Genomic DNA, 25,410 nt, shown 5'->3' on the forward strand with positions numbered 1-25,410 from the left:
GGCAATCCATCAAAAACAGGACTAAGAAATAGTCAACAGAGGGCCCAAAGGCCCAACATGCTTCTTGATCTTGGTACTACTTGGTGCCAATGCTTGCTTTGCAAATGCTCCATCTGAGTGAAACATCTAATTCTGTTGTGGAATTTAGATGGCACATCTAAACACTCTTCCTTTTCCACGAATTTTCCTGAAGTAGGCTGGTGACTCAATTGTAGCCAGTAAGACACAAGGAAAATCTATTACAAGGCTATTAGAAGGTTCTGGAGAGGATTTTCTTTCTTGGTAAAAAGATAAAGCCCTTTAAGGAGAAAGCTTTTTTTGCTCCTGTTTTCATCTTACATGGATGAAGGAGACATTTTGCTGACATACCCATAATGGCAGAGCGGGAGCATAAACCAACCTGAGTGACTGCACCAACCCAAACTGCCTCCTTAAGAGGCAAGTCTAAGGACTTGCTTTGCAAGATTAATACCTTTTGCTAATTTAATTCATGGCTAGTAGGACAACCTGTTACTTATAGCAGGTGCACCCTAATTGGCACAAAAGGGCATCAATCACCTCAAAGGTGGAAAAATCAGAAAAAGCTTCGGAAAGAGTGACGTGGGAGTTGAAACCTGAAGGATAAGTGGGAATTAATCAGATGATGACATAGAGAGGTAGGAGAAGGAAATTTCCACCAGAGGGGTTAGCTTGCACAAAGTTACTGAGGAAAGAAAGCACGGTACATTTGATAAAATGACAGAAGTTGAGGGTAGAAATATCAGCAGGAGCTAGGTAGTAAAGGGCTGGTTAAGGCATTTGGATCCTATTCTCAGGACATATGGAGGACACTGAAGGGCTGTAAGAGGGAAGGGACATAATCAGGTTTGCATTTTAAAATATTACTCTGGTAAGGGGTGCCTGGGTGGCTCAGTCGGTTAAGCGTCAGACTCTTGATTTCGGCTCAAGTCATGATCCCATGGTTTGTGAGTTCAAGCCCCACATCAGGCTCCACACTGTCAGTGCAGAGCCTGCTTGGCATTATCTCTCCTTTTCTCTCTGCCCTTCCCCACTTTCTCTCTCTTTCTCTCAGAATAAAAATAAACTTAAAAAATAAAATAAAAATAAAATAAAATAAAATAAAATAAAATAAAATAAAATAAAATAAAATAATCCTGGCAAATGGCTGGAAGAAGGCCAGAGTGAATATAAGGATCTAACTGGAGGTTATGCACATAGCCTAATAGTAGGAGATGATGCTGATTCGGGGGTGGTGATGGAAGATGGGGAATAGGAGACAAACTTGAGAGATATTAAAATAACAGGATAGTAAAACTCAGTGTCTGATTATGGGGTATGATAGAGAGAAGTCAAAGATGAGCATCCAGAGTTTTTGGCTTGGGCAGTTGGGCAGGTGGTGGTTAACTGAGAGGGAATATGGAAAGAGGAGCACGTTTTGGGCTGTGAAACAAGCTCACCTGGGGACACAGTGTCTCTGGGATGGAACAAGGAAGTTGAACGCATGAATCTGACAGGATTGAGATTCAGACAAGACAGGTAGATGGTCATCGCATGAGTTATAGCCAGGAAAGTCATCAGCAGATGAGCGTGCCTAGGGAGCGGCTTCGGAGTGGAACAACGTAGCTGATAAGAGTAGAAGGAAACTCCAGGGCAGACTGTCAAGTTGGAATGTGGGTTTCCTGCCTCAATAGGCATGTGACTTCGGGCACATCATTTAACCTTTCTGAGCTTCAATATTAAATGAGAATAATTAAAGCATCTATTTCATGGAATTACTGGGAAGATTAAAGAAGCTAATAATTACTAAAGCATTCTGAAAAGATCTCAGTCATAGCCAACAGTAGTATTAATAGTATTCAGGGGAAACTTCTTGATTAGACACAGAAGGCACAGTGCCCAGGGCCCACAGAATGTTTTAATTTCTTTCTTATATTTTTAAATTTTATATAGAGAGAGTGTGAGTGAGGGAGAAGGGCAGAGGGGGAGAGAGAAAGAGAGAGAGAGAGAGAGAGAGAGAGAGCGAGAGCGAGAGAGAGAGAGAGAGAGAGAGAGAGAATCCTAAGCAGGCTTCACGCTGGGCATGCAGCTTGATGTGGGGCTCAATCCCACGAACCTGGGATCATGACCTGAGCCGAAATCAAGAGTTGGATGTTCAACCAACTGAGCTAACCAGACACCCCTTAATTTCTTTTAAAATCAGAGGAAAAGGATACTGAGGCTGAATAAAGTGTTTTAATATATGATATTAATTTTTGTATATTAACACAGTTATAAACTATAACTTTTAATGCTTTCTTATGGAGGAAAGGGCCTACAAAGACGGAAGTGGCTAGCGTTGTAGAAGTCAAAATGCAGCCCTGCTGGTGGTAGTAGCAGGACAGAACCCGAAAAAACAGTACTTTGACGATTGGCAGAGGAAGAAGGGAGGCAGGAGGCAGAGGAGAGTCTACGGGGAAGTCTGAGAAGGCATGGCTACCAATGCCAGAGGAAAAGGAGGAAGGGAGCTGTGCTTTGGAAGCCAGCAGCAGGGAGGCTGCAAGAAGGATACACTGTGTCAAATGCTGACAAGGGTCAGGTTGGAGGGGCACTGAAAAGTATCCAGGGCATTTAGTGACAAGGACCATGGTGCTTTTGATGAGGGTGGTCTCAGTGGTGACAAAGCACAGTTTCTGAGGAGCGGGTTGAAGGTGAGGAAATGGAGATGGCTGCTGCAGACATCTCTCAGAAAGTTGGGCTCTCAAAAGGAGGCTCTTTAAATGGGAGCACCAGCTAGCTCACCCTGTGTCCAGACAAGTCTCTGTCTGGTTCCCACATATGTGCAGAATTGGTTCCAGTTATGACACCAAGTGGGCCAGGGGCTCTTGCTGCCTTAGAGCTTCAGGGATAAGTCCAGAGGAGGGAGTGCTCACCTAGGAGTCCATAAGGCTAGCTGAGTAATGAAGATGAGAGCCCGGGGTGGAGATGTTCACCCAAGGTCTCTGTCCTACCCCTCCAGTCCTCCCAACTCCAGTCCTAAATGTGTATGACTCACAAGGAAACCCAGCCAGTTGGATTATTTGTCCCGTTTGATTTCAATGGAACTCTTACAACCTTTGTTCTGTTTTTAAAACGAAAAGAAATGAATCCGCTGCTCCCATGTGGCATTAGCCCGGTCTTGGGACCCACTGGAAGAGGCTGTCAGACAAAGGGGGAGGAAGGTCCTTCAGTACACTACAGCACTGGCCAATTAGGAAGACTGCTCACCAAGAGTACCTGTGTGTTATTGTCCAGTGTGTCTTGCTGGGGGGATCCTCCATGATCCTCCACGATCATATGATAGTTGCTCAGAAGCACATCTTCCAAAAGCAGCTGCATGCCCACCAGCTCTCCATGAGCCACCTTCAGATCATGGTCACTCAGCCTACAGAGGCACAGCTAAAAACAAAACAAAACAAAGAACAAAATGAAACAAAACACCCATCTTGAAGATTTCTATGTATCCCTTATACATGATTTTGGGGGAGAAAACTAGGAATAATTGTGTTTACAAACCCCGCCCTCTCCACTATTAGAAAAATCTGTAAAAATCAGAGTAACATTTCTAGCTGAAAGTCCTCCTTGAACATATCAGACTTTTGGCCTTGTATGGAAGTCCATTTCCCAGCACTTTACAGTGAGTGGTATTTGTATATGGCGAATGCATAGTGTGGTATCAATTTTCTTTTGAAAGTACAGATAGAGACACATGTATGCATAGGGAAAGTACTAGAAAAAATAAACCAAAATGTGAACGGTGATTGTCTCCTATTGGGGGAAATATGATTTATTTTTTTTTAACCATTCTTACTATGTTACTTTAAGACACCCAAACCTTTTTAATTTTGAGCCTATACAGAAGTAAACAGTAGAGTTCCCACCACCCAGCCCTAAGAACCATCAGCCTGTGGCCAATCCTGCCCCTATCTTCATCACTCTCCACTTCTGTATTATTTCGGAGCAAATTTATGATTGATTTTCATGTCTAATACTTTTCCATATTTTCTATTTTTAAAAATGAAAACACAATATTTGCTTAGGTAATCAGGAAGGAAACACATAATTGAAAGAAATTCTCCTTATGAATCCTGCTTAAAGAGTTCTCTTCCTACCACCATTCACAGGCAGACCGGGAGTTACAGACCCCTGAGCTTTCAGCCTGGGTGTTCCTCTAAGAGGTGCAGAGAGTGACTGGAGATGGCTGGTCACTCTCCCAGGTCATTACTGGCCATGAGAATTGCAGCTGAGTCTACAACCAAGGCCCATACCAGCTGAGACCATGATTCTCTTCTGTCATAAGAAAACATGACTCACCTGGTAGCATTGGATTTACAGCTTCATAATCAAACATCCTGCTTATCTCATAAATTATTCACCATTGACCTATGGACCCAATGAAACCTGCTTTGCAGTCTGCATTCAGTTCTTTCTGCCATGAGTGGGAAGAACTATCCTACCTGCATATTATACTCTAGGGTATCTGGGCTGCTACCCATAACTGGAAACAGTCCTCCATCTTCTAGAAATGCTCTCCAAGGGAATAGCACAGATGCCTAAAAGAACCAAATGAGAAACATGATAATGTTGTACTGTTGTCCACAAATAATAAATATCTTATATGAACAGGATTTCTGTGTTTGTACTCCAAAACAATGTAGGATGATTTATTTATTATATAGAAATAGTTACTGGGGCACCTAAGTGGCTCCGTTGGTCAAGTGTCTGACTCTTGATTCTGGTTCAGGTCATGGTCTCATGGTTCATGAGATCAAGCCCCACATCGGGCTCTGTGCTGACTGAGCGGAGCCTACTTGGGATTCTCTCTCTCTCTGCCCCTCTCCTGCTGGTGTGTTCTCTCTCTCTGCCCCTCTCCTGCTGGTGTGTTCTCTCTCTCTCTCAAAATAAATAAACATTAAAAAAAAGAAGTAGTTCTGGATAGAAAGTCTGATGATGTAGAGGAGAGAGTAATATTCTTTTTTTTTTTTTATTCCCCAAATCTGGATAAACAGAAGGGTACTTAATTAAGACTTCAGTGTAACTAGTCAGCACCAGTGTTTGGAAGTTCCAGAATACCATAATAATAATGGGACACAGTTACAATCAACAAAAGTAAACTTATTCAAATGTTCTAGACATAAGGAACGTTAAAATGTTTTCCTTCATCACCATTGTGTTCCAATTCTAGGTAACAATTCAAAGCCAATGCCACAATGTTAATATGTGGGCCTCTGTCTTCTCCATATCACTGTCCAACAGTCAAGGCATCCTCTACTAGTTGTGGCATCATATGCAGGCCTGGACATAGTGGATCTATCCATCTGACTCCATTCTACATTTGCAGATTTGGTACTGGCTTCGGACAATTCCTAGAGTTGGAATTGATTCAGGTAGCCAGAAGCCAGGACACTTCCATCTACCTAATCCCAGGCAACATTTAAAGGCAGTAGGAACAGGACTAATGGTCATGGTCAATCTTGTATTCCGGGACTAAATGAGGGTCAAGGTTTGGGCCAAGAGTCATTGCCTTGTTGCTAGGGAAGGTAAAATGGTAGGACTTACATGGGGTTGGTGTTGGCATTACTTGGCTTAGCTTTGTAACATAAAAAAATTGCATTGGAGGTTTTGGAGTCAGAAGACTTGGGTTCGTAAGGTGGTTTTATTTTATTTTATTTTAATACATATATTTTTTAATGTTTTTTTTTTCAGAGAGAGAGAGACAGAGACAGAGACAGAGTGTGAGTAGGGGAGGGACAGAGAGAGAGGGAGACACAGAATCCAAAGCAGGCTCCAGACTCTGAACTGTCAGCACAGAGCCCAACTTGGAGCTTGAACTCACAGACTGTGAGGTCATGACCTGAGCCAAAGTTGGACACTTAACCCACTAAGCCACCTAGGCGCCCCATGAGATGGCTTTAAATATAGGTGGTCTACAACTTCTTCGATACTTTTCCCTTAAAACGTGGAGTTTAATTCTTCTCCCCTTGAGTGTGGGCTAAAATTAGTGACTCACTTCTAATGAATAAAATATGGCAAAAATTATGGGATGTCACTTATGAAATTAGGTAATAAAAAGACTGTGACTTCCACGTTGGGTTCTGTTTCTTGTTCTCTTTTGAATTGTTTGCTCTGGAGGAATCCATCTGCCATGCTGTGAAGAAGCCCTGTGGAAAAGCCCACATGAATAAGCTTGAAAGTGGATCTTCTGATGCGCCTGAAAGCCCATGAGTGGGCTTGGAAACAGATTCTCCTCCAGTAGACCCTTGAGATGAGTACAGCCTGGGCCAATACCCTGATAGTAGACCGGCGAGAGATCTTGAGCCAGAATTACATAGTAAACTGCTCCCAGATTCCTGAGCCTCAGAAACTGTATGAGATGATGAATATGTATTGTTTTAATCTGCTAAATTTTGGGGTCATTTTTTATGCAGCCATAGATAAGTAATACAGTTTGTGATCTAGTGTTGTCATGACTGCCCAGCAGTCTGATCTCTGACCTGCCAGAACCTTACAGTCTTTAGTTGTAGAGGGTGGGTAATATTGTTGGTACCTAGGGAAAATAATAATTGCCAGGATTACATATGATAATACCTGCTGTAACCAGGGCTATTAAAAATTGAGCTGCTGACCTAATTTTTGTATTGTGATTGCTCCTATTATTATTTATTAAATGGAAAAGATCAACTGTTGGTTTTGCTACCAGCTGGGAGCAGATAAGGTATTGCCCCTGTTTGCTTGTTAAGCAGTTTGGAGGCAAAGACTCTGACTGGGAATAACAGCTGGCTATGGGGGCCCAGGCTGTTCTACCATGTCAATGAAGGGGAGCCAAGCAAGACTAAAGAGCACTAAAACATGGAGAACCCCTGCAAAATTTAAACCAAATGGAAACAAAGTGCCAATTCCCTATGTACAACATCGTTTCTAGGTATAAAAATGCTTCTCAACATACCTGGAGGCTCTGTGGATCTAGTGGCTGAGGCACGCTGAGCTGTGAAGCAAAAATGCTCTTCACGAGAGAGTTGCTCAGTGGTGGCAATCCATGGTACATGCCGTCTGTAACAGACTGGTAGGCAGAAGCATTTCCAGTTGCCAAAAATGTTCTTCTACCAAAACATGGAGGGAATCTCATTAAAAGCAGTTACTTAAGCTTCTGAAGCTCAAAACTTTCTTCAAAGTTACTATAGCAAGATAACATTTTGAGATAAACACAGGTTTCCTCCTCAATGACCTCATCCCTCATCCTCCTTTCTTTACACACTGCCCTTCACTCCCTTAAAGGGAAAGGTAGATATATTATAGACTAACATTGTCCAATAGAACTTTATACAATGTGGAAATGTTCTTTTTTTTTTTAAGTTGATTTATTTATTTTGAGAGAGAGAGAGAGAGAGAGAGAGAGAGAGAGAGTGTGCAAGCACATGTGTGAGCAGGGGAGGGGCAAAGAGAGGGAGAGAGAGGATCCCAAGCAGACTTCGTGCTGTTAGTGTGGAGCCCAACTCGGGGCTCAATCCACAAACTGTGAGATCATGACCTGAGCCAAAACCAAGAGTTGTATGCTTAATCAACTGAGTTACCCAAGCAAGCGCCCCGCAATATGGAAATGTTCTGAGTTTGATTGTCCAGGATGGTAACCACTAGCCACATGTGACTGTTGAGCACTTGAAATGTCGCTACTGTGATTTGAAGAATTGAATTTTAAATTTTACTTCATCTAAGTCAATATCAATTTGAGACTTTAAATTAGATAGCCACATGTGACTACTGCATTGGATAACTCAGCTGTAGCTCTAGAACAAAGATATGGATTGTTGAATTATTTTAAGACAATAGCAGAGACAATTCTTGATATGCAAAACCAAATTTTTAAAAAAAATTTTTAATATTTATTTATTTTTTAGGGAGAGACAGAGTGTGAGTGGGGGAGGGGCAGAGAGAGAGAAAGGGAGACACAGAATCTGAAGCAGGCTCCAGGCTCTGAACTGTCAGCACAGACCCCAATGTGGAGCTTGAACTCACAAACCACGAGATCATGACCTGAGCCCAAGTTGGTCACTTAACCGACTGAGCCACCCAGGTGCCCCTGCAAACCAAATTTTAAATTAAATAATAAAACTTTGGGGTTTGAGAGAGGAAGATTTTTGTTTTGTTTTGAATAAAACTTGGTTTTGCATATCAAGAACCAAAAATCCTGAAGACTAGTGCATGAAATTTATACCATTAAGTTGTAGAGAAGGATGTATGCATGATAAATTACAATGACATTTTTTTGTCCAAACGGAAATAAGAATTTAGTAAGCAAGGAAAGACTGTTTCTAGAACTTAGGTCTAGTGGATACCAAAAAAAAAAAAAAAAAAAAAAAAAAAAAAAGATGCTGACATAGGGTAAACTGAGGAGAGGATATCCTAAAACAGAAGGGACCGTTTGTCTGGATCTTCCATGGGCTTGGCTCAAGTCTTGCACAAAGCAGACATCAAAAAGGAGATTAGCAATGACTGAGGAAGATACTAGCCCTGAGGGAAATGAGGTAGCCTCCCAGAGACTAGCAGACAATCAAAGTGTTGGGGAAAGCCCTGAGGAGTGCCAGAGCCCCCACAGAAGGGTATCTACATGGAATGCTGAGCATCAGGCCAATCAGAAGAGATCTGAGATTGAACAAGATAATCCAGAATGGGTAGGTGATGTAGCCATTCCTCCTCAACTGCTAGGATGATTTATAAGCACACCCAGGAGCTTACATCATCTCTGAGAGGAATGAAGGAAGAGAAAAGTACAGTGTAAGACCTAAAATTTAGGTCCAATATTATGGTAAAATCAGGAGGGCCTGGAATGGCCTAACCAAAAGGTTTCCTCTCCACTCTGCTCTCACAGATAAGGTCCCTTAGTCAAATAATCTTTCTTATTGAAGGGACCTAGGGCAATCCCTGCTTACCCCCTTAGTGGTTTCTGTCTGTTGCCAGACCATGAAAGTATTCAAATGAACCAATCACATCCTCCTGCACAAATGAGGGGACATCATACACTCCTGATACCACAAAGCCTGTCTCCCATAGTCCCTGGTTGTTCACTTTGTTCCCCGGGTGCAGTTCCTCTGTGGCCCTGCATGGCATGCAGTGTCCTCTTCCCCTGGGATGTAGACGACTGCTAAACTGCTGTTGATCTCCTCTGCCCAGCGTTTAGTGTCCCTGGAACACTAGCGCAGAATCCCTCACTTACCAACAGGGTGAATAGGAGGCCATTAAAACAAAGGGAAATGGGGATTAATTATTCTTAAATTGACTTATTTTAAATCTCCAACCCACCACTTTTAAGCTCTACCTGTGGCTGGATGAGGTGGAATTAGGAAGTTTCATCTTTTTTTGCCATCAGCAGAAGGGGCTTATGAAGTTAAGTTCAAAGACAGATGAAGGGAGCTCCATACTTTTACATCAAACCGCAAAAATCATACCACCTTTTCACATTTTAATGAGAATTAGCAAAAGATAGTTGAATAAATGTTTTGTACTGAGAGACTAGATACAATCATTGACTTATCCTGATAGCTCAAGGATGGAGCCTGGAGTTGCTCAATGAGAACATTTTCTCCTGTTGCTCATGTCTTTCACATGTTTTCTAATGATTCTCAATGGGCCCTGCCAGGGACACATTACTCACTCGCTACCCATGTGACAGTGATGTATCAAGCACCAATTATGCACAAGGCAAAGTGCAGGAACTGTCCCAAATACAAAAATGTGTTTGACTTTTCAGCCTACTAGGAGCCCCAGTGAGGCAGAGCTCATTTACAGCTGCTTCTGACCTTCCTCTAAATGACCATGGTACTTTCCACACCCACATCTGTCTTCTGGCACGTATAGATCATATAGATCTACTTAAAACAGTGGTACCAAATAGCAGAATACTCTAATAGAAACATTTATTTTCAGCTCAAACCAAGAGCACAGAAGTCTAGGAACTTGTACAACCTCTTACTGGTTGGCTCCTTTCCTATCATTCCTGCTCTCCTCTCCCACCAATCTATAGAAGGATTTCTCTTTCTATATTTCAGTCTCTGGGTCCCGCTTTGCTCATGTCTTACTAGTTCAATCTTTGACTACAGTGGTTATATCTTAAAATTTATTTTCTGTTTATTATGGATATTTTGACATCTTCAAAGACCTTTCTGGCTAAGGATGATACTGCTCCTCCTTGGGCTAGATAGTTCCTAGAAATAGCAAAGGACTTGGCAGGGAGCATGGCTTTGATATGCAAACCAACCATCCAGAGCCATACTTCCTCTACCTGACCCTTGCACCTGAGGAGGGAATATTCCTCTGCTTTATTCATCCCAGGGCTAGTTAATAGACTACTAGAGATCACCTCTACAACCCAAAGCCCACTGGAATTATTCAACCCAGCCCTGTCATGCCTTTCAGGGTATGGTCTCAGCACTCTCCTTGCTCCTGGCCCACACAGATGCTTTCCCATGTGGCTTTGTGTGGCGTGGCATACATCTTGTTTCTAGGACCTGTGAATATAATAAACTTTGTTCTCGCAGGTCCCTTCTGTTCCCTTCTTGTGGCTATACCTGACTGGTCATCACATAAAACACAGAACACCGATGTGCTCTCTTACCCTGACAAGTTTGTGCAGAACTTTGTAACTACCAAGTGCCACAAATGAACACAATTCCTGGCAGGGTTCTAGAGCCCCAGACATAGCTTTGTGCACATACCAAGCCTATTAATTTATGGATGCTTGGAGACTGTTCAAAAATACAATGCAGTTCAGATGTAAATGTGGCTGCTAGTCTAAGCTACAGAATCATAGAATATGGTATACTTTCTAGAGAGGCCAGAGTCAAATTATAGGCACCACCATTGACCAAATCATCGGTATTCTTTTCCCTACTTTCCTGATTCCTTAGTTTAGATCACCATGCTTTGTAGGCGCCATCTCCCCTCTATCAATAGAACTGTGTCTAATGCCACGTGTAAAAAAAGGGTCTCAAGATGATACTCAATACTTTTAGCACTAAATCCTCTTTTATTTCCCTCCTTTCCATGGACTCCATATTTTGAAAGATTTTTCTACCAAATGTTCAGTAAATATTTTCCTGTCTAACTTGATACCACATTAGCCTCCAGCCCAAGCTCCAAGCTGCAGGAAGAGACGAAGAAACATGATATAAAGGAAGAATGGGGCTCCGGAGTCTGAAAAACTGCACAGATGCAAGTTCTGCTACAATAAGCTGTGTGACCCTGGGCAAGTTATGCAACTTCTGTGAATCTTTATTTCCTCCTCTGTAAAAATGGGGGAAATTATTTCTACCCACAGAGTTGGCACATGGTGAGAACTCAACCAGAGCAAATTTCCTCTCCCCCTTATCTCAGTTCTTAGAATTCCAGAATTTCTTAAAAAAAGAAAGAAGTGGGGCGCCTAGGTGGCTCAGTCCGTTAAGTGTCCGACTTCAGCTCAGGTCATGATCTCACAGTCCGTGAGTTCTAGCCCCGCATCGGGCTCTGTGCTGACTGCTCAGAGCCTGGAGCCTGCTTCAGATTCTGTGTCTCCCTCTCTCTCTGTCCTCCCCTGCTCATGCTCTGTCTCTCTCGGTCTCAAAAATAAATAAAAACATTAAAAAATTTTTAAAAAGAAAGAAGTTTGACATTTTGTTTACTTGCAAAGCTTTGGGGCAAATGTGTCTTTTTCATCATGCCTTTCGAAACATTGATAACAGGTCATGGGTTCCCATCACAACTCAATCAGACGCCTCATTTGATAAACCCTGGCCTGTGTCTTCTGCTAGGGTGGGTCTGACCAGCACAACTTGCCCAATAGCACTCAAGAAACAGGGAAACGCTGTTTAAATCAGGGTGTGGCAAAATCTTTCTTAAAAGGTCAGATAGTAAACATTTTCAGCTTTGTGGATCATATGGTCTCTTGTGCAACTACTCAGTTCTGTGTGGAAGCAGTCTAAGATAATTTACAAATGAATAGGCATGACTATGTTTCAAAAACCTTCATTTATGGACACTGAAATTTGAATTCCATATAATTTTCATGAGTCACAAAATACTACTCTTTTCTTGAAATTTTTCCTCCAACTACTTAAAGATGTAAAAGCCATCCTTAGCCCACAGGCCATATAAAAATCAGGCCTATGACAGAAGTTTGCTGACCCCTGACTTAAATAGTTAAGATGGATTAGAACCACTGTACCACCCAAGCATTTACTTTCAACACAAATGATTACATCATCTGAAATTAAAGATAAGCTCACTTCTCAGGCATTTCTTGCACTGGCTAATAAATAACTTCTACAGGTTGGTGGACATGCGCAGAGGTGACAGGCCCTGGGCAACGTGGTTCCAATGGTATTAGAGGACAATACCAATTTCTGCCAGGAGCTTGGTAGGTGATGTGGTTTGGAGTGATGGTAGGGTCCGGAGCCAATGGTCAACAAAGAATTCTTGAGACAACTTGGGTGCAAAAAGGTGGTTTTGTTAAAGCAGGGGGACAGGACCTGTGGGAAGGAAGAGCTGCCTGGGGATTGTGAGGAGAGACTGATTATACACCTGGGAGTTGGGAGAGATAAAGTCCAGGGGAAGTTTCCAAAGGTATTTTCACATGGTAAAGAAGACTCATGGATACTGGAGGCCTAGCTGTTGTCAAGCAAAGGTTGTTTTTCCCCCTAGCAAAGTATCAACATGAAGACAGTAGGGAGTTCCTGGAGAAATGTTATACTCTGCCTGCCTCAAGTATTTATCAAAGGGCTGCAGGTCATAAGGAAATTTAATTTTATCTGCCATTTCCTTTTGCCTTTGTTTCCCGCATCAGAGGGCAGGTTGACAGGGGCAGAGTGAGACTTCTGTGCTTAGACTGCATCTACCCTGCAACCAGAGCTGATTATGCCACATAGAAGCAGGAGCCAGATATTGGGTGATTAATGGGCCACTATCTTGATGTCCTTGAGCTACATCCTTCCTCAATTTCCCCCAGTCGATAGAAGCATGTTACTCTCATTCCAGGTAAAAGTTCAGTTCTTTCTTTTCAAATTCTGGAGAAGTCTTGAGTTTCTATAAGCAAAAACTTCCCTTGGGTAAACAGTCATGTTTGCTCAGAGTTATGAACTCTGGGGAAGGGTGAGGGAACTTCCCTGTCCTTCCTGCCTCTTGATTATCTAAGGACTTTTCCTTGTTTGCAGGTTTAGCAGTGAAATCATCAAGTGGGATGACATTTATCCCTTAGCTTCTCTTTTCCTCCTGTTCCCTGCCTTCTTTCCAGAGTCTATTTTTCGATCCACACTGCTGTCTGGCATCCATCCTAGTTCTAAGACTTTAGAGTCAAATGCACCTAGGTTCTACTTCTAGTCTGCCATTTACTAACTGTGCGATTCCAAATACACACAAGCCCGGAAGAGCTCTGAAGATAAAGGCTGGAGGAAATGTGATGAATAAAGGCCTAGTGGAGACATACCGTCCCGAGTGGTTCCCTCCAAAGTCTTTTGAAAAATATACTGAATATACTGAAGCCAGACATAGAACACAGTGCCCTCTATTCCTGAGCACTGAGTGTGCCAGGACAAAGGAAGCCCCTCAAAGGAATTCCTAGGGGAAGCAGAATGGTTCCTCTGGGAGAACAGTAGCAAGCTGAACCCTGCACAGATGGAATCCAAACAGAACCTCCGGGGTATAGTTCTGTCTTCACCCTACGTGAATTCCTTCCAAATTCTGACCTGGGGTTTCAGAGTCAGAGGACTAATGAATGGCCATCCTGAAAAAATTGGAGCCTTTATATTCTACCTGCTCAACTAAGCTACAGCTCAGAAAGTTGTTTATCAATAAAAAAGAAATCAATTCGTCCAATTGTTTTCTTCTGCTGAATTAATTTGAATCCAGAGATCCTTGATGCTCAGAGTAAAGAAAATGCAGAGTAGGAAGAGAAAATACAGTTCAGTTCAAACCCTACATTTACATCCTCTATGGATACCCATGCTAGCAGTGAAATGTGATTATAACCCACAGGTAAGAGCACAGCCTCCTGAGGTCTTCCTCCTTGGCTAAATACTTATACTGGGAATTAATCAAAGGAAGTTAATTGATATTGACGATTTAAGAGTAAGCAGAGACCCTTAGGCCTGACCTCTTCCCTTCCCATACAAAACTTATTATTTATCCTAGAAACAGTGTGACTCTCAGTCCCAACTAATTTTCTCATCAGTCATGATTAATTAACCAGACAGACATTCTTTTTTGTATGCAGAACACTTAATACCCACAATTTATTTATTTGAATTTATAAATTTAACTCAGCCAGTTCCACTGGCTTCACACGTGCAGTGAAAATTCTGTTCTTTTGAAAGGTGATTAAGGGCTGAAAAACATAAACAAAACTCTTAGAATCATCTTCAGAGGTATGAAAAACATCATTCCCAATTCAACAACCTGAACATTGAAAGCAGTGATTGTTGTGCAAACTAACTGTATTTAGGGCACATTTAATAAAATTGAGAATATTATGATCGGACAAGAACACACGCTGCTTGGACAGCCTTTGCAGCAGAATGCTTTCGGTAGCCACAGTGCTCTGGCTCAGGTTGTGCCCTATTTTAAGCTCGGTATTCAATCTTGCCAAGAGTGGCCTCCCCCAGTGGTCGCTCAGAAGCACCTGCCCTACACAATGAACTGGACAGGATCCGGCGCTCCAGCCCTTACCGGATGAGGTGCCGCACCGCAGCATCAAACTGCAAAAATATAACCTCCCTTCGAAGGAGGAGTGCCTGGGACACGTGGGCAGGGTCCTGGGGGCTCTGGAGGCTGTCAATCATTTTCTGCAGTTCTTGAAGCTCAGACCCTGGAAGATGGATGACATTTTCGTCAGATAGTGTGACCTACAGGCTACCGTGGCTAACCTAATGAGCCATCATTCACCTCCAAAGCTAACTTTTTACCTAAAGGTACTTCTCTTTGTTTGTGAACATGCTAATTATATGTTTTGCAAGACTAGCAAAGTTATATTGTAGAGCCCAAGGTCTGATTTATCTTCCCTTCCTTCCTTCCTTCCTTCCTTCCTCAATAAGATAAAAATTTGCTTTGCTTTTCAGAATAAGAACATGCTGTTGAATGAAAGTTTTAAATTTTACAAGGCTATAGCCTCTAGACTGAATAAAAGAATGACAAGGAATGGGAAAATATAGGTCTCAGTAGAGCTGTTAGGGGCTTGAAGTTATTATAGATTACAAACCAGCATTCATTTCCCACAACCATGCCATACAAATCAACCTCTCTGTCACTGGCTCATTCTCTCACTGGCTCATGGATTAAAGAAGACTCAAGACCATCTAAGGCAAGCAAGAAATATGCACACCCATATGTGTGCATGTGTGCACACACACCACACACGCACACACACCTTCTTCTAGGAGATTATCATCATTTTAGGAGGTGTGAGAGATCCTAAACTGATTTGTTTCTTGGATCCTTACTGCAAAAGTGGACTGGACATAAGTAGACTTTCATGTGTTTTGAATGGAAATCTAAGTTAGGGACCTTTTGCAACACTCAGTACTGGGTTGAAGAAACTGGCCTGGGTATAGATGACTTAATGGCATCTCTATTATTGGCCCAGGAGAGGAGTTAGTCAGAATGGGAGAGCAAAGCAAGAAAATGATGAGTCCTTAGGGAGCACTAGTAGGGTAGTAGGTGGGCCCACACTTCCAGGGCTATTGGAATGTCAGCTGATCTGAAATGTTCGCCAACTCCCAGTGAGGACAGTGATAGCTTTCTAGTTGAGAGGACATCACAGTTATGGGAAGAAGACTATGGAAACTGATCTCTGTGCCTGATATGTAGCCCAAGGCAGAAGACAGATGGGATATTCATGAGGTATTTGCAGAGTTACTCTCTCAATAGCTTGTCCAGTCTTGAGCAGCCTTCTACCCTATCTGGCCTGGCATGGGATTTCTTCCCACATTTCTAGATGAAAGAGGAATTGAGGGAATGGGGAAGCTGTCCATGAGAGCCTGACCAGGGCAGAACCAGGACTGAGAATAGTTGCTAACACTTGTGATATATGCTTTTGGCTTTAGGAAAACATGAGAAGTCCAGATTTCATATCCATTTGATGCTTTACAAAGAAGAGAAAAATGGTTTTTAGGTACTTTTCCAGCCGCTGCAAAATTGGACCCAATCACCAAAATTTTTATGACTCCTCTATAAATCTGATGGTCATATCGGGCTGAAAAGAAACTTCCTCCAGAAGAGGGGTCATGTTAGAGTGAACTGCACAAGAATTTTGGTGGTGGATGGAAGCCCTATTTAGTGGTAATCAGTGAACCTTATTTGTTCAAGGCCTAGTGGGACGGTCTGCAAGCATTACATGCTGTCAGGTGAAGCAGCAACCAGGGGGGAACGGTTTATAATCCTCTGCCATGACAATGAAAAAGGAATATAAAGTTGCATATACCCCGTGATTAAAGCTCTGTGAAATGTAAAGTGTGTTTGGACAAGGGCTACAAGGCAGTAAAGGTAAATAAAAATATCTCACTTGTTAGAATGGTTGGATTGCAGGTAATCGTTCTCTTTTCATTATTTCCATTATTGTTCATATACGTGATGTGTGTGCATGTTTATATGATCACTTCCCAGCAAAATTGTTCTGTGTTGATAGGTAGTATTATCATTAAAACACAGATGTAGAGGTGGGGACTACCCTTTTTTTGTTATTAACTGACTTTACCATCCTCATTTAGGCTTCCCTTGCCTCATGGCATCAAGCAGCTGCTTGGTGGGAGGGGAGGTGGCTGGCGGGCAGGGCAGACAGCCTGACTGTGAGGATGGGGCAGATGGTTACCATGTAGTTGTGGTGGTGGGGTTGGGAGGAGACCTGAGCCAGGAAACATCAGGAAACAAATGAGACTTCCCCAGGAGGGTCTTATTTGGGAAATCAGAGAGAGAGAGAAGTGGGGGCAGGGGGAGGGGTGAGGTGGAAATCATAGTGGCCCTGTCTCCATGTGAATACTCAGAGCCAGCACACTTTGTTCTCAGCTTGTCTCTAGAGTTCCTGAAACTCTAAGTTTAGTGGACAGTATTTGGGCTTTAATTGGCCTCCTAAACCTTTACAAGGAAATCACAGTGTAAACTCCCACAGGCTGATTACATCCTCTGCTGACTCCAAAGGGAGTTGCTGACTTTCAGGGAAGGAAAGGATTGGGCAGGTCCACAGAGCTGGTGCACAGTGTCTAAGAGCTGCTTCCTCAGTCAAATGGCAGGGCCAAAGCTGAGATCTGGAGGGTCCCCTTAGAAATTATTTTAAAGCATATGAGCCCACAGAAGTCAAACTCCAAATAGCTTGGCAATAGCCAAGAGGAGGTGGGCAAGGATATGAACAGACCCATCTCTTTTCACCTTAGCTCTCCTTGTCTCCTCTGGGAAGCAGGCCAGGAACTGAGCAACCTAGGCTTTTTAAAAAGATGATTATCACAGAGTGGGATTTTTCTTTTTTTAGTTCAGTTTGCTCTTTATCTATTTTCAGCAGAGTATGCAAAACTTTGCACATTCTCCCTGGAGCACAAATGTTTTTGCTGGCAACATGACAGGGTGCATGCCTCTAATTGCACACCTTGGAAAGCCTGGGCCCCACATGTTTCAATGGTTTCTGGTTCATGAGCATATAAATAGTAAGAAACCAATTTCCTTCATCCTGAATTCCAGGTCCTCAACAATTTGGCCTCATTTCCTACTGTTCCTCAGTGTCACACCAGTAGGTACGCCATTCTCTGGACTGGCCATGTGCAGTCTGCCTGTCACCTTTGCCAGAGTCCTTTTCTTGTCTTACCAGGACCATCCCTCCTAGTCTTCTCCATTGATTCTAGTGAGGGCAAGTACCCCCCACATCACCTTCCCCGCAGGCTCCGCCCTCCCAGCTGCTGTAGAAGTTCCTATGCAGCCTCTATGGAAAGATGACTCTGGCTCTATCTAGGCTTCTATCTCATCTCCGTGTGTCTCAAGGACAGGGATGGCATCCTTTCTCCTGTCCCTCATCTAAAGCCCGGTCCCCATACCCTCCCCAAATCTAGCAGCTCCTCTAAGAGTGTCTTAGTTTATTTTCTGAGTAAACCCCTTTTATAACAGTCCCCGAATTAGTAAAAGGAAAGGCTCTAAGCATGCTTTGGAACTTCTTTCTTCTCTTGATTCTTACATGGAAGATTTACTAGTAGTTTTGCAATCTCATTAGCCTGTGAAAATTCTGTGTTTTCTGCTGAGTCAGCACCAATCCATCCCTTCTTCATGCTGCCTGTCCTCAGATACAGGCATCAATCTTCCTCCAGGATCACCACTAATACGCTCCCCTAGGGTCTCCTATCTGAATGTTTACAGATTCCTTCCGTGCTCATTAGCGCAATGCAAATCTACCAGCAAACAAATCAGGGTCTCCCACAAACATATTTCCTTTATACGCTGGCCAGAGAGGAATAGATTCAGAGTATATTACACTTGTTTGAAGACCCCTAGGTTAGAATAGGCATATTATTAGCTCATTTTGTTGGCTCTTCTCATCCTTTAAAATCCTTGGCTACATGGGGTTAAGCATCTGACTTCAGCTCAGGTCATGATCTCACGGTTCATGGGTTTGAATGAACCCGTGTGGCAGGCTCTGTGCTGACAGCTCAGAGCCTGGAGCCTGCTTCAGATTCTGTGTCTCCCTCTCTCTTTGCCCCTCTCCTGCTCGTGCTCTCTCTCAGTCTCTCAAAAATAAATAAACGTCAAAAAATATTAAAATCCTTGGCTACTCTGTTACAATATGTTATCACATTTACATTAACTAATGACATAATTTGACTGGGAGTCAAATTATTAAAATAACAAGATCAGTTTCCCTACTTTTGATTAACCCAGCTTACTAAGCATTTCAGAGTCTTTAATTTACCTTGTGCATTTATCTTAGAACTTAGTGCTTAGTTAGGGTTTATGGATTAGCACTTGGCAAATAAAACTAAAGCCTCAATCATTCCTACTTCAGGACCATCAGGCTACTGTCAGCTCACAGAGGACTGTCTGCAAGAATTCTTGACAATAAATGCTTGGTTCTGACCTTGCCATGTTAGCTCACATAGGCCAGAAAGGGAATGAAATAAAACTATTGTGCAGTAGGGGGATGTACATTCTTGTAGAAATTTTACAGAGATTTTAATCCACAGAACATCTCCATGAAACAGGTATTATCATCCCCATTTTATAGATGGACAAAGATCCACAGAATAAAATGTCCAGTTTCCAGTAACCAAGTGGCCGATACAGGGTAAAAAGCCAGGCTTGCCACTCTTGACTTGCTTTACCTTGTGGATTAGCCTATAAATGTGGAATTAATTAGTTTGGAGACACTATATTATGATGTTTTGCCCTTTGCCCTTCTTCTCACTGTCATTTATGAAAAAATATTTTAGTTCTGTCTTTCCAAGTATTAAGAGCTTCATATTAATTAACTAGATGGGAGAAATCTTTTTACAATGTGTGAGCATATCAAGTTATCACATTGTACACTTTAAATAGCTTACAATTTTATTTGCCAATTATACTGCAGTAAAGTTGGGGCGGTGGGGGTGCAGGAAGAGCTTCATAGAATTTCAAGCGAATATTGAAGGTGATTTGAATCACCTTTAATCACTTACCAATGCCCTCAGTTCCTCCCCAGTCACCTTTCAAAGGGTTAGTACTTAGAGGAAATTTAAAACATGTTGAGCAATTTCCAAGTTTAGCAAAACTGAAAAGGTAGGCCACAATGTCATGGAGAGGGGCTATCAGCTGTAGAGTTAGCTTTAAGGCTTGAAAAGCTGCCTGTGGGTATAACCAACACAAAGAAATATTAAGAAATTTCTAAGACACATATAAAAATATATGAGCATTGATGGGGATAATATCTTTGAATAAGAATATTGGTTAAACATTTTCACGATATAATATAGGATAATAATTACAGGTTAATATCTAAAAAACAGAACAACAAAACTATTCATGAACCAGGGTATATGCCTTTGGACAAGGTAAGTCCTAGAGTGAGGCATTTAAAGCAATGTGTTTCTCTTTGTTTAAAACCACGGTGACCAGGGGTGCCTGGGCGGCTCAGTCGGTTAAGTGGCCAACTTTGGCTCAGGTCATGATCTTGCAGTCCGTGAGTTTGAGCCCCGCATCGGGCTCTGTGCTGACAGCTCAGAGCCTGGAGCCTGTTTCAGATTCTGTGTCTCCCTCTCTCTGACCCTCCCCTGTTCATGCTCTGTCTCTCTCTGTCTCAAAAATAAATAAACGTTAAAAAAAAAATTAAAAAATAAATAAATAAAACCACGGTGACCATAAACACAGCACAATGTGTTTGTATGACCACTGATAGGTTACGAGGATCACAAATAAATTCCTAGCAGGAACCCACATTCAGACAACATTGCCCTGAGGGAATACCTATAAGCAAAGCATAGATATTTTTCAATGTTTTTTAAACATGCAACCTAAACCCTGGATCTTAAATATTAATGTTCAAGTGAAGAAAAAGTAGAAACGTATGATCTAACTGAAAGAAGGTAGTATTTTATGTATATCTTAAAAACACATAAAATTCCTCAGTGAAAGAAAGAGTGGTTGTATTTTTAATTGTTTGAGGAACCTCCATACTGTTTTCCATCATGGCTGTACCAATTTACATTCCCATTCACAGTATACAAGTGTTCCCTTTTCTTCACATCCTTGATAACACTTGTGGTCTCTTGTGTTTTGACAATGGCCCTCCTAACAGGTGTGAGGTGATCTCTCATTGTGGTTTTGATCTGCATCTCTCTGATGAGTAGTGCTGTTGAGCATCTTTTCATATGCCTATTGGCCATGTGTAGGTCTTCTTTGGAAAAATATCTATTCAGGGTCTCTGCCCATTTTAAAATCAGATTTTATTGTTGTTTAGTTGTGGAGTTCCTTACATATTTTAGGTACTACCCCCTTATCAGATACATAGTTTGCAAATATTTCTCCCATTCTGTAAGTTGCCTTTTATTTTTGTTATTTCCTTTGTTAAGCAGAAGCTTTTTAGTTTGGGGGTAGTTCTGCTTATTTATTTTTGCTTTTGTTGCCCATGCTTTCGGTGTTATATCCAAAAACTCATCACCAAGACCAATGTCAAGGAGCTTTTCCCATTCTCCTCCGAGAGTTTCTGATGTTATTTTTAGTCTCTAATCCATTTCAACTTAATTTTTGTGAGAGGTGAAAGATTTTGTGAGGGGTCCAGGTTCATTCTTTGGCATGTACAACTACTATATGATCCTCTCACTTCTGGGTATGTATCCAAAATCAGTATCTCAAAGAGATTACTACACTCTCATGTCTATTGTGGCATTGCTCATAATAGCCAAGCTATGGAAATAACTGAAGTGCCCAGTGGATGGATAAATGGATAAAAAAATGTGAAACACACACATGCGTGCACACACACACACACACACACACACACACAGAGAAATATTATTCAGACATGAACAATAAAAAGAAACCCTGCCATTTGCAACAACATGGATGAACCTGGAGAATATTATGGTAAGTAAAATAAGCCAGATAGGAAAGACACATATGGCACAATCTCACTTATATATGGAATCTAAAAAAACAAAAAGTTGAGCTCATAGAAAGGTGGTTACCAAGGGGTAGGAAATGGATGGGTGTTGGTCAAAGGGTACAAATTTTCAGTTAGAAGATGAATAAATTCTGAGGATCTAATGTACAGCATGGTACCTATAGTTAATAATAATGTATTGCATATCTGGAAGTTGTTAGCAGAGCAGGTAAGTGTTCTTACCACACACAAAAGAAGGCAACTATGTGAGGTGATTGGTATGTTCATTAATTATGGTAATCATTTCACACTGTACACATATGTCATATTGTACACTTTAAATATATACAATTTATTTATTAGTTATATCTCAATAAAGCTGGGGCATGGGGAAAGAAATGGTAAGAAACCTAGGTTGTTAAATAGGTGTTCACTTACATAGAAAAATTAGAATGTTTCCAAATTGCCATTTTTCAACACTGTACTTAGTAAATACATGAGTGCCCTGTGCATTTCTAGATCTACTCCTTTTTTTTTAAATGGTTACCAGTAAGATAGGCACACAGAGCAACCCCTCAAAAAATAGGCCGATTACCAGGATTGTGATCTCGACCTGTCATTAGCTTCAGGGCATCAGAGTGGCGTTTTCATGAAGGGTTTGGGAGGAAATTGAGGATTAATAATGAATGTGGGAAGCTTGAATTGTGTTCATTAATGACCAGGGAGAAACAGAACTCAGAAAATAATAAGGCCTAAGAGAAATAATAATAAAGCAGGCAAGAATACTGGGGGGCTGTGTGAAGATTTCAGTTATTAGATATCCCCGGAAAAAAAACAAGAGATGTTCTCTGAAATTGATGTGCTTATTAACCACAAGACATTAAAAAACAAAACAACAACAACAAAACAAAAAACTCAGCCAGTTTTCATTCTGGTACACATAAAAAAAAAAAATACAAACCTCTTCTGGCAGAGTTTTGAACATAACCAGCACTTCAGAAGGATGGGGTATGAACCATAAATTGAGGAAGACTTTCCCGTCAGCAGACAGCAAACATCGTGGCCGGGGCTGAAAACTCCTGCAGCATTATAAGAAAGTTTGGGTAGGCACAGCATTTCTCTCTAAAAAAGAGGTGGCCCCAGCGTGAACTATTTATATCACTGCCCTTCAGCCGCAGCGCCAGAGTCTGGATTGTGGTGACACATGAGCCGGGCGTCGGAGCCTGGGCCAGCAGGTCTCCTTTCCAGGCCGCTCACAGGTGGCCCTGGCTATAAATAACTGTGGAGAAGAGCAGTGGGGCTGCTTTTAGACTCAGCTGTGCTGGCGGAAGGAGTGGGCACGGAGCGAGGGAGAGGTGAGGTAAGAAAGCAAAGGGAGAACGTGAATTAGGTGGCTAACATCATTCTAGGCGCTACATGTTTTCTCACTTAATTCTTATGACAACCTTGGAATGTACCTCTTTTGTTCTTTTACAGATGAGGAAACGGAGGCACTCTGAGATCTTGCCTGTCCAGCTCCTAAGAGATGAAGTTTGAGATTTAAATGCAGATCTGTCCGGGTCTAGAATCCAGGCTCTAGAGACCAGCCTCTATTTTCCTTCCTAGCCTGCCATGTTTTTCTCCAGACTCTTGCCTTCTTTTCCTTCTTTTCCCTCTGTGCTCTCCTCTTCCTCCGAATACCTTATTATTTGTAGGCAGCAGTATAGCTGTCTCTTTGTTGCAGGTTTATGTACAAACACATAATTCACTTATGTCTGGTTTAAGAATTTACACAAGCCCAGCTAACTACTACCTGGCCTGAGGAATAGAATGTCGCCAGCTCCTTTGATGGCCCTCTGAGAAATCACCATCCTGAATTTTACATTAACCAATGCTAGTTTTTCCTTGTAGTTTTACCACAGGTGGATAAACCATTAAAAGATTATCTTGTTGGGTTTTGCCTGTTTTCGACCTTCATACCAATGGAAGCTCGTGATCTTTGTATTATACCCACTGGAGGAAGCTGGCATCTTGACTTGGTTTCTATATCATCTCAGGGCTTAACTGGCCCACTGTAACAGAGGGTGGGGTGAGGGAGCGGTTTCCCATTTGAATGGATTCGATGCCTTTATGCCTAACTGTGTTCATCTGGTGTGAAAATGGTGCTATGGGCAGTTAACAGGTGTGGGTTCTAGCATCAGAGGACCCCATTTTGAGACCAACTTCCATCACCCACAGCTGTGTGGCCTTAGATGAATTACCATCTGAGTCTTTTCATACATAAAATGGGGATAATTATTCCTAACTCACAGGATTGGTGTAAGGAATAATTTTTTTAAGTACCAAAAAACAAACTAAAGATAAAAAAGAGTGCCAAGCCTGTGAAAAGTATTTTATAAATTGTGAGGTGCTATACAAAGTTTGTTATCATAATTTATATTATAACATAAAGTTTGTCTAGCAAAGTGGCCAAGGCTGGGTGGGGAGCAAGGGATGCTTGTGCCCTGGTAGAGAGACACATAGGAACCCCCAGGGTTATTTGTTAAGAAGTAGGAACCTGTCCATGCTAATGAGAGGATGTTGTAGAATTGAGGGTGACAGGGAAAGGCCAGAGACTAGTGCCACCTCAGGCCTGTCTTGGTTACGCTAGACAAGGCAGCCCTCACAGACAGACAGACAGCGGAAGGAGGTGTGCAGTGGGTGTGGAGCCCCCACCCTCACATCGTCCCCTGCCCAGGGCCCCTGGGGTCCACCTCAGCCTTCTACTCTCCCCCTAGTCCTGGACAGCTGTGTTCACTCTTCTGGCCGAAACCACCATCTATTCGCCAGTGACATCTGATTTCACATTTGCACACCTGGTCCCCTCCACAGCTCCAGGCTTCCAACTTGCTTCCTTTTGGCTCGCAGTGCTTCAGGTCATCTCAAGCAAAAAAAAGCAAGAACTGAACTCCTTACCCTCTTCCACCCCAGTCCTGTGTCTCCTCCCATGTTAAAAGAACCACAACCCCCAGTCCCAAAAACCAGAAATCAAGGAGTCATTTTTAGACCCTCCCTCCTCCTTTACTCCTCAGGTCCTACTGATTTCATGATCCCCTCATACTTGTACCCGATTTTCATTCCCACTTCCCACTTCCATTGTCGATAGCAAGGACTCTCAGTGGGAGGGTCTCACCTTCTATGGGACATTTTGGAAACCATAGGGGTGGTTTTTGGCTCTTGTTACCGTTTCTGGGTTGCTGGGAGAGATTCAGATGACCCCTTCCACTTACTGAAGTAAAATGTAATTCATTTTACCTGAGGGCTGGATGTTTTCAATATCAAACGTTCTGAGTGTGAGACTTTTAAAATCATTACAACTTTACGTGAGGTGAATCATTGGCTTTAAACCTACCTTTCAAGTCTCAGGGTTTTAATCAGGTAATTTGAAGCTTGGGAACAAAGGATGGTGTTAGTTTGGAGAATTTCCCTTATTTCAGCAACCACAAAGTCAGACTATCCTGTCCTGCAGCAGATCAAAGCCAGTGTAATCCAGTCTTATCTCTATTGTTCAGTTCACAATGTCCAAAGGTGCCCCAAAGAAACATTGAATATCAACAATAAAAAGTCACCAGGCCTGTGGCTGAGCACAGAGGTTGCAGGCCAAGGGGCTGGCAGCAGCAGCATGGCTGAACCAGTCCTTAGCCTCTGAGGAGCATATAGATCCCAGGAGCTGCAGGGCCCTCTTCCAAGTGTTATCCTGTACTTCTCATCCACTATGTCCTTCCATTTCCACCCCTGCCTGCAGCTGAGGAAGGGCAGAGAGAGTAGCAGGAAGTTTTGGTTGCAAAGTTCAGGAGTTTAGCCTGGTTTTCAGC

At 42.3% G+C, this 25,410-nt stretch overlaps 1 protein-coding gene across 2 annotated transcripts in view; it reads right to left on the reverse strand.

The window, feature by feature from the left end:
• The window catches only part of LOC124528931 (coiled-coil domain-containing protein 162-like), a 54,840-nt gene extending 47,703 nt beyond the window's left edge, over window positions 1-7,137 (reverse strand). For both annotated transcript variants that reach the window (XM_047102811.1, XM_047102810.1), the window contains exons 1-3: window positions 6,962-7,137; window positions 4,473-4,568; window positions 3,253-3,414 (exon numbers count right to left, since the gene is read on the reverse strand). In XM_047102811.1, the coding sequence (XP_046958767.1) occupies window positions 3,253-3,414; window positions 4,473-4,568; window positions 6,962-7,060 (357 nt within the window). In that variant the 5' untranslated portion in view covers window positions 7,061-7,137. The remainder of the gene's footprint in view (window positions 1-3,252; window positions 3,415-4,472; window positions 4,569-6,961) is intronic.
• Between the last annotated feature and the right edge of the window lie 18,273 nt (window positions 7,138-25,410).

This window comes from Lynx rufus, unplaced genomic scaffold (genome assembly GCF_022079265.1).
Source record: "Lynx rufus isolate CCGP_SWC_20201006 ecotype Redwood Valley unplaced genomic scaffold, mLynRuf1.p SCAF_6, whole genome shotgun sequence".
In the NCBI taxonomy this organism is placed as follows: domain Eukaryota; kingdom Metazoa; phylum Chordata; class Mammalia; order Carnivora; family Felidae; genus Lynx; species Lynx rufus.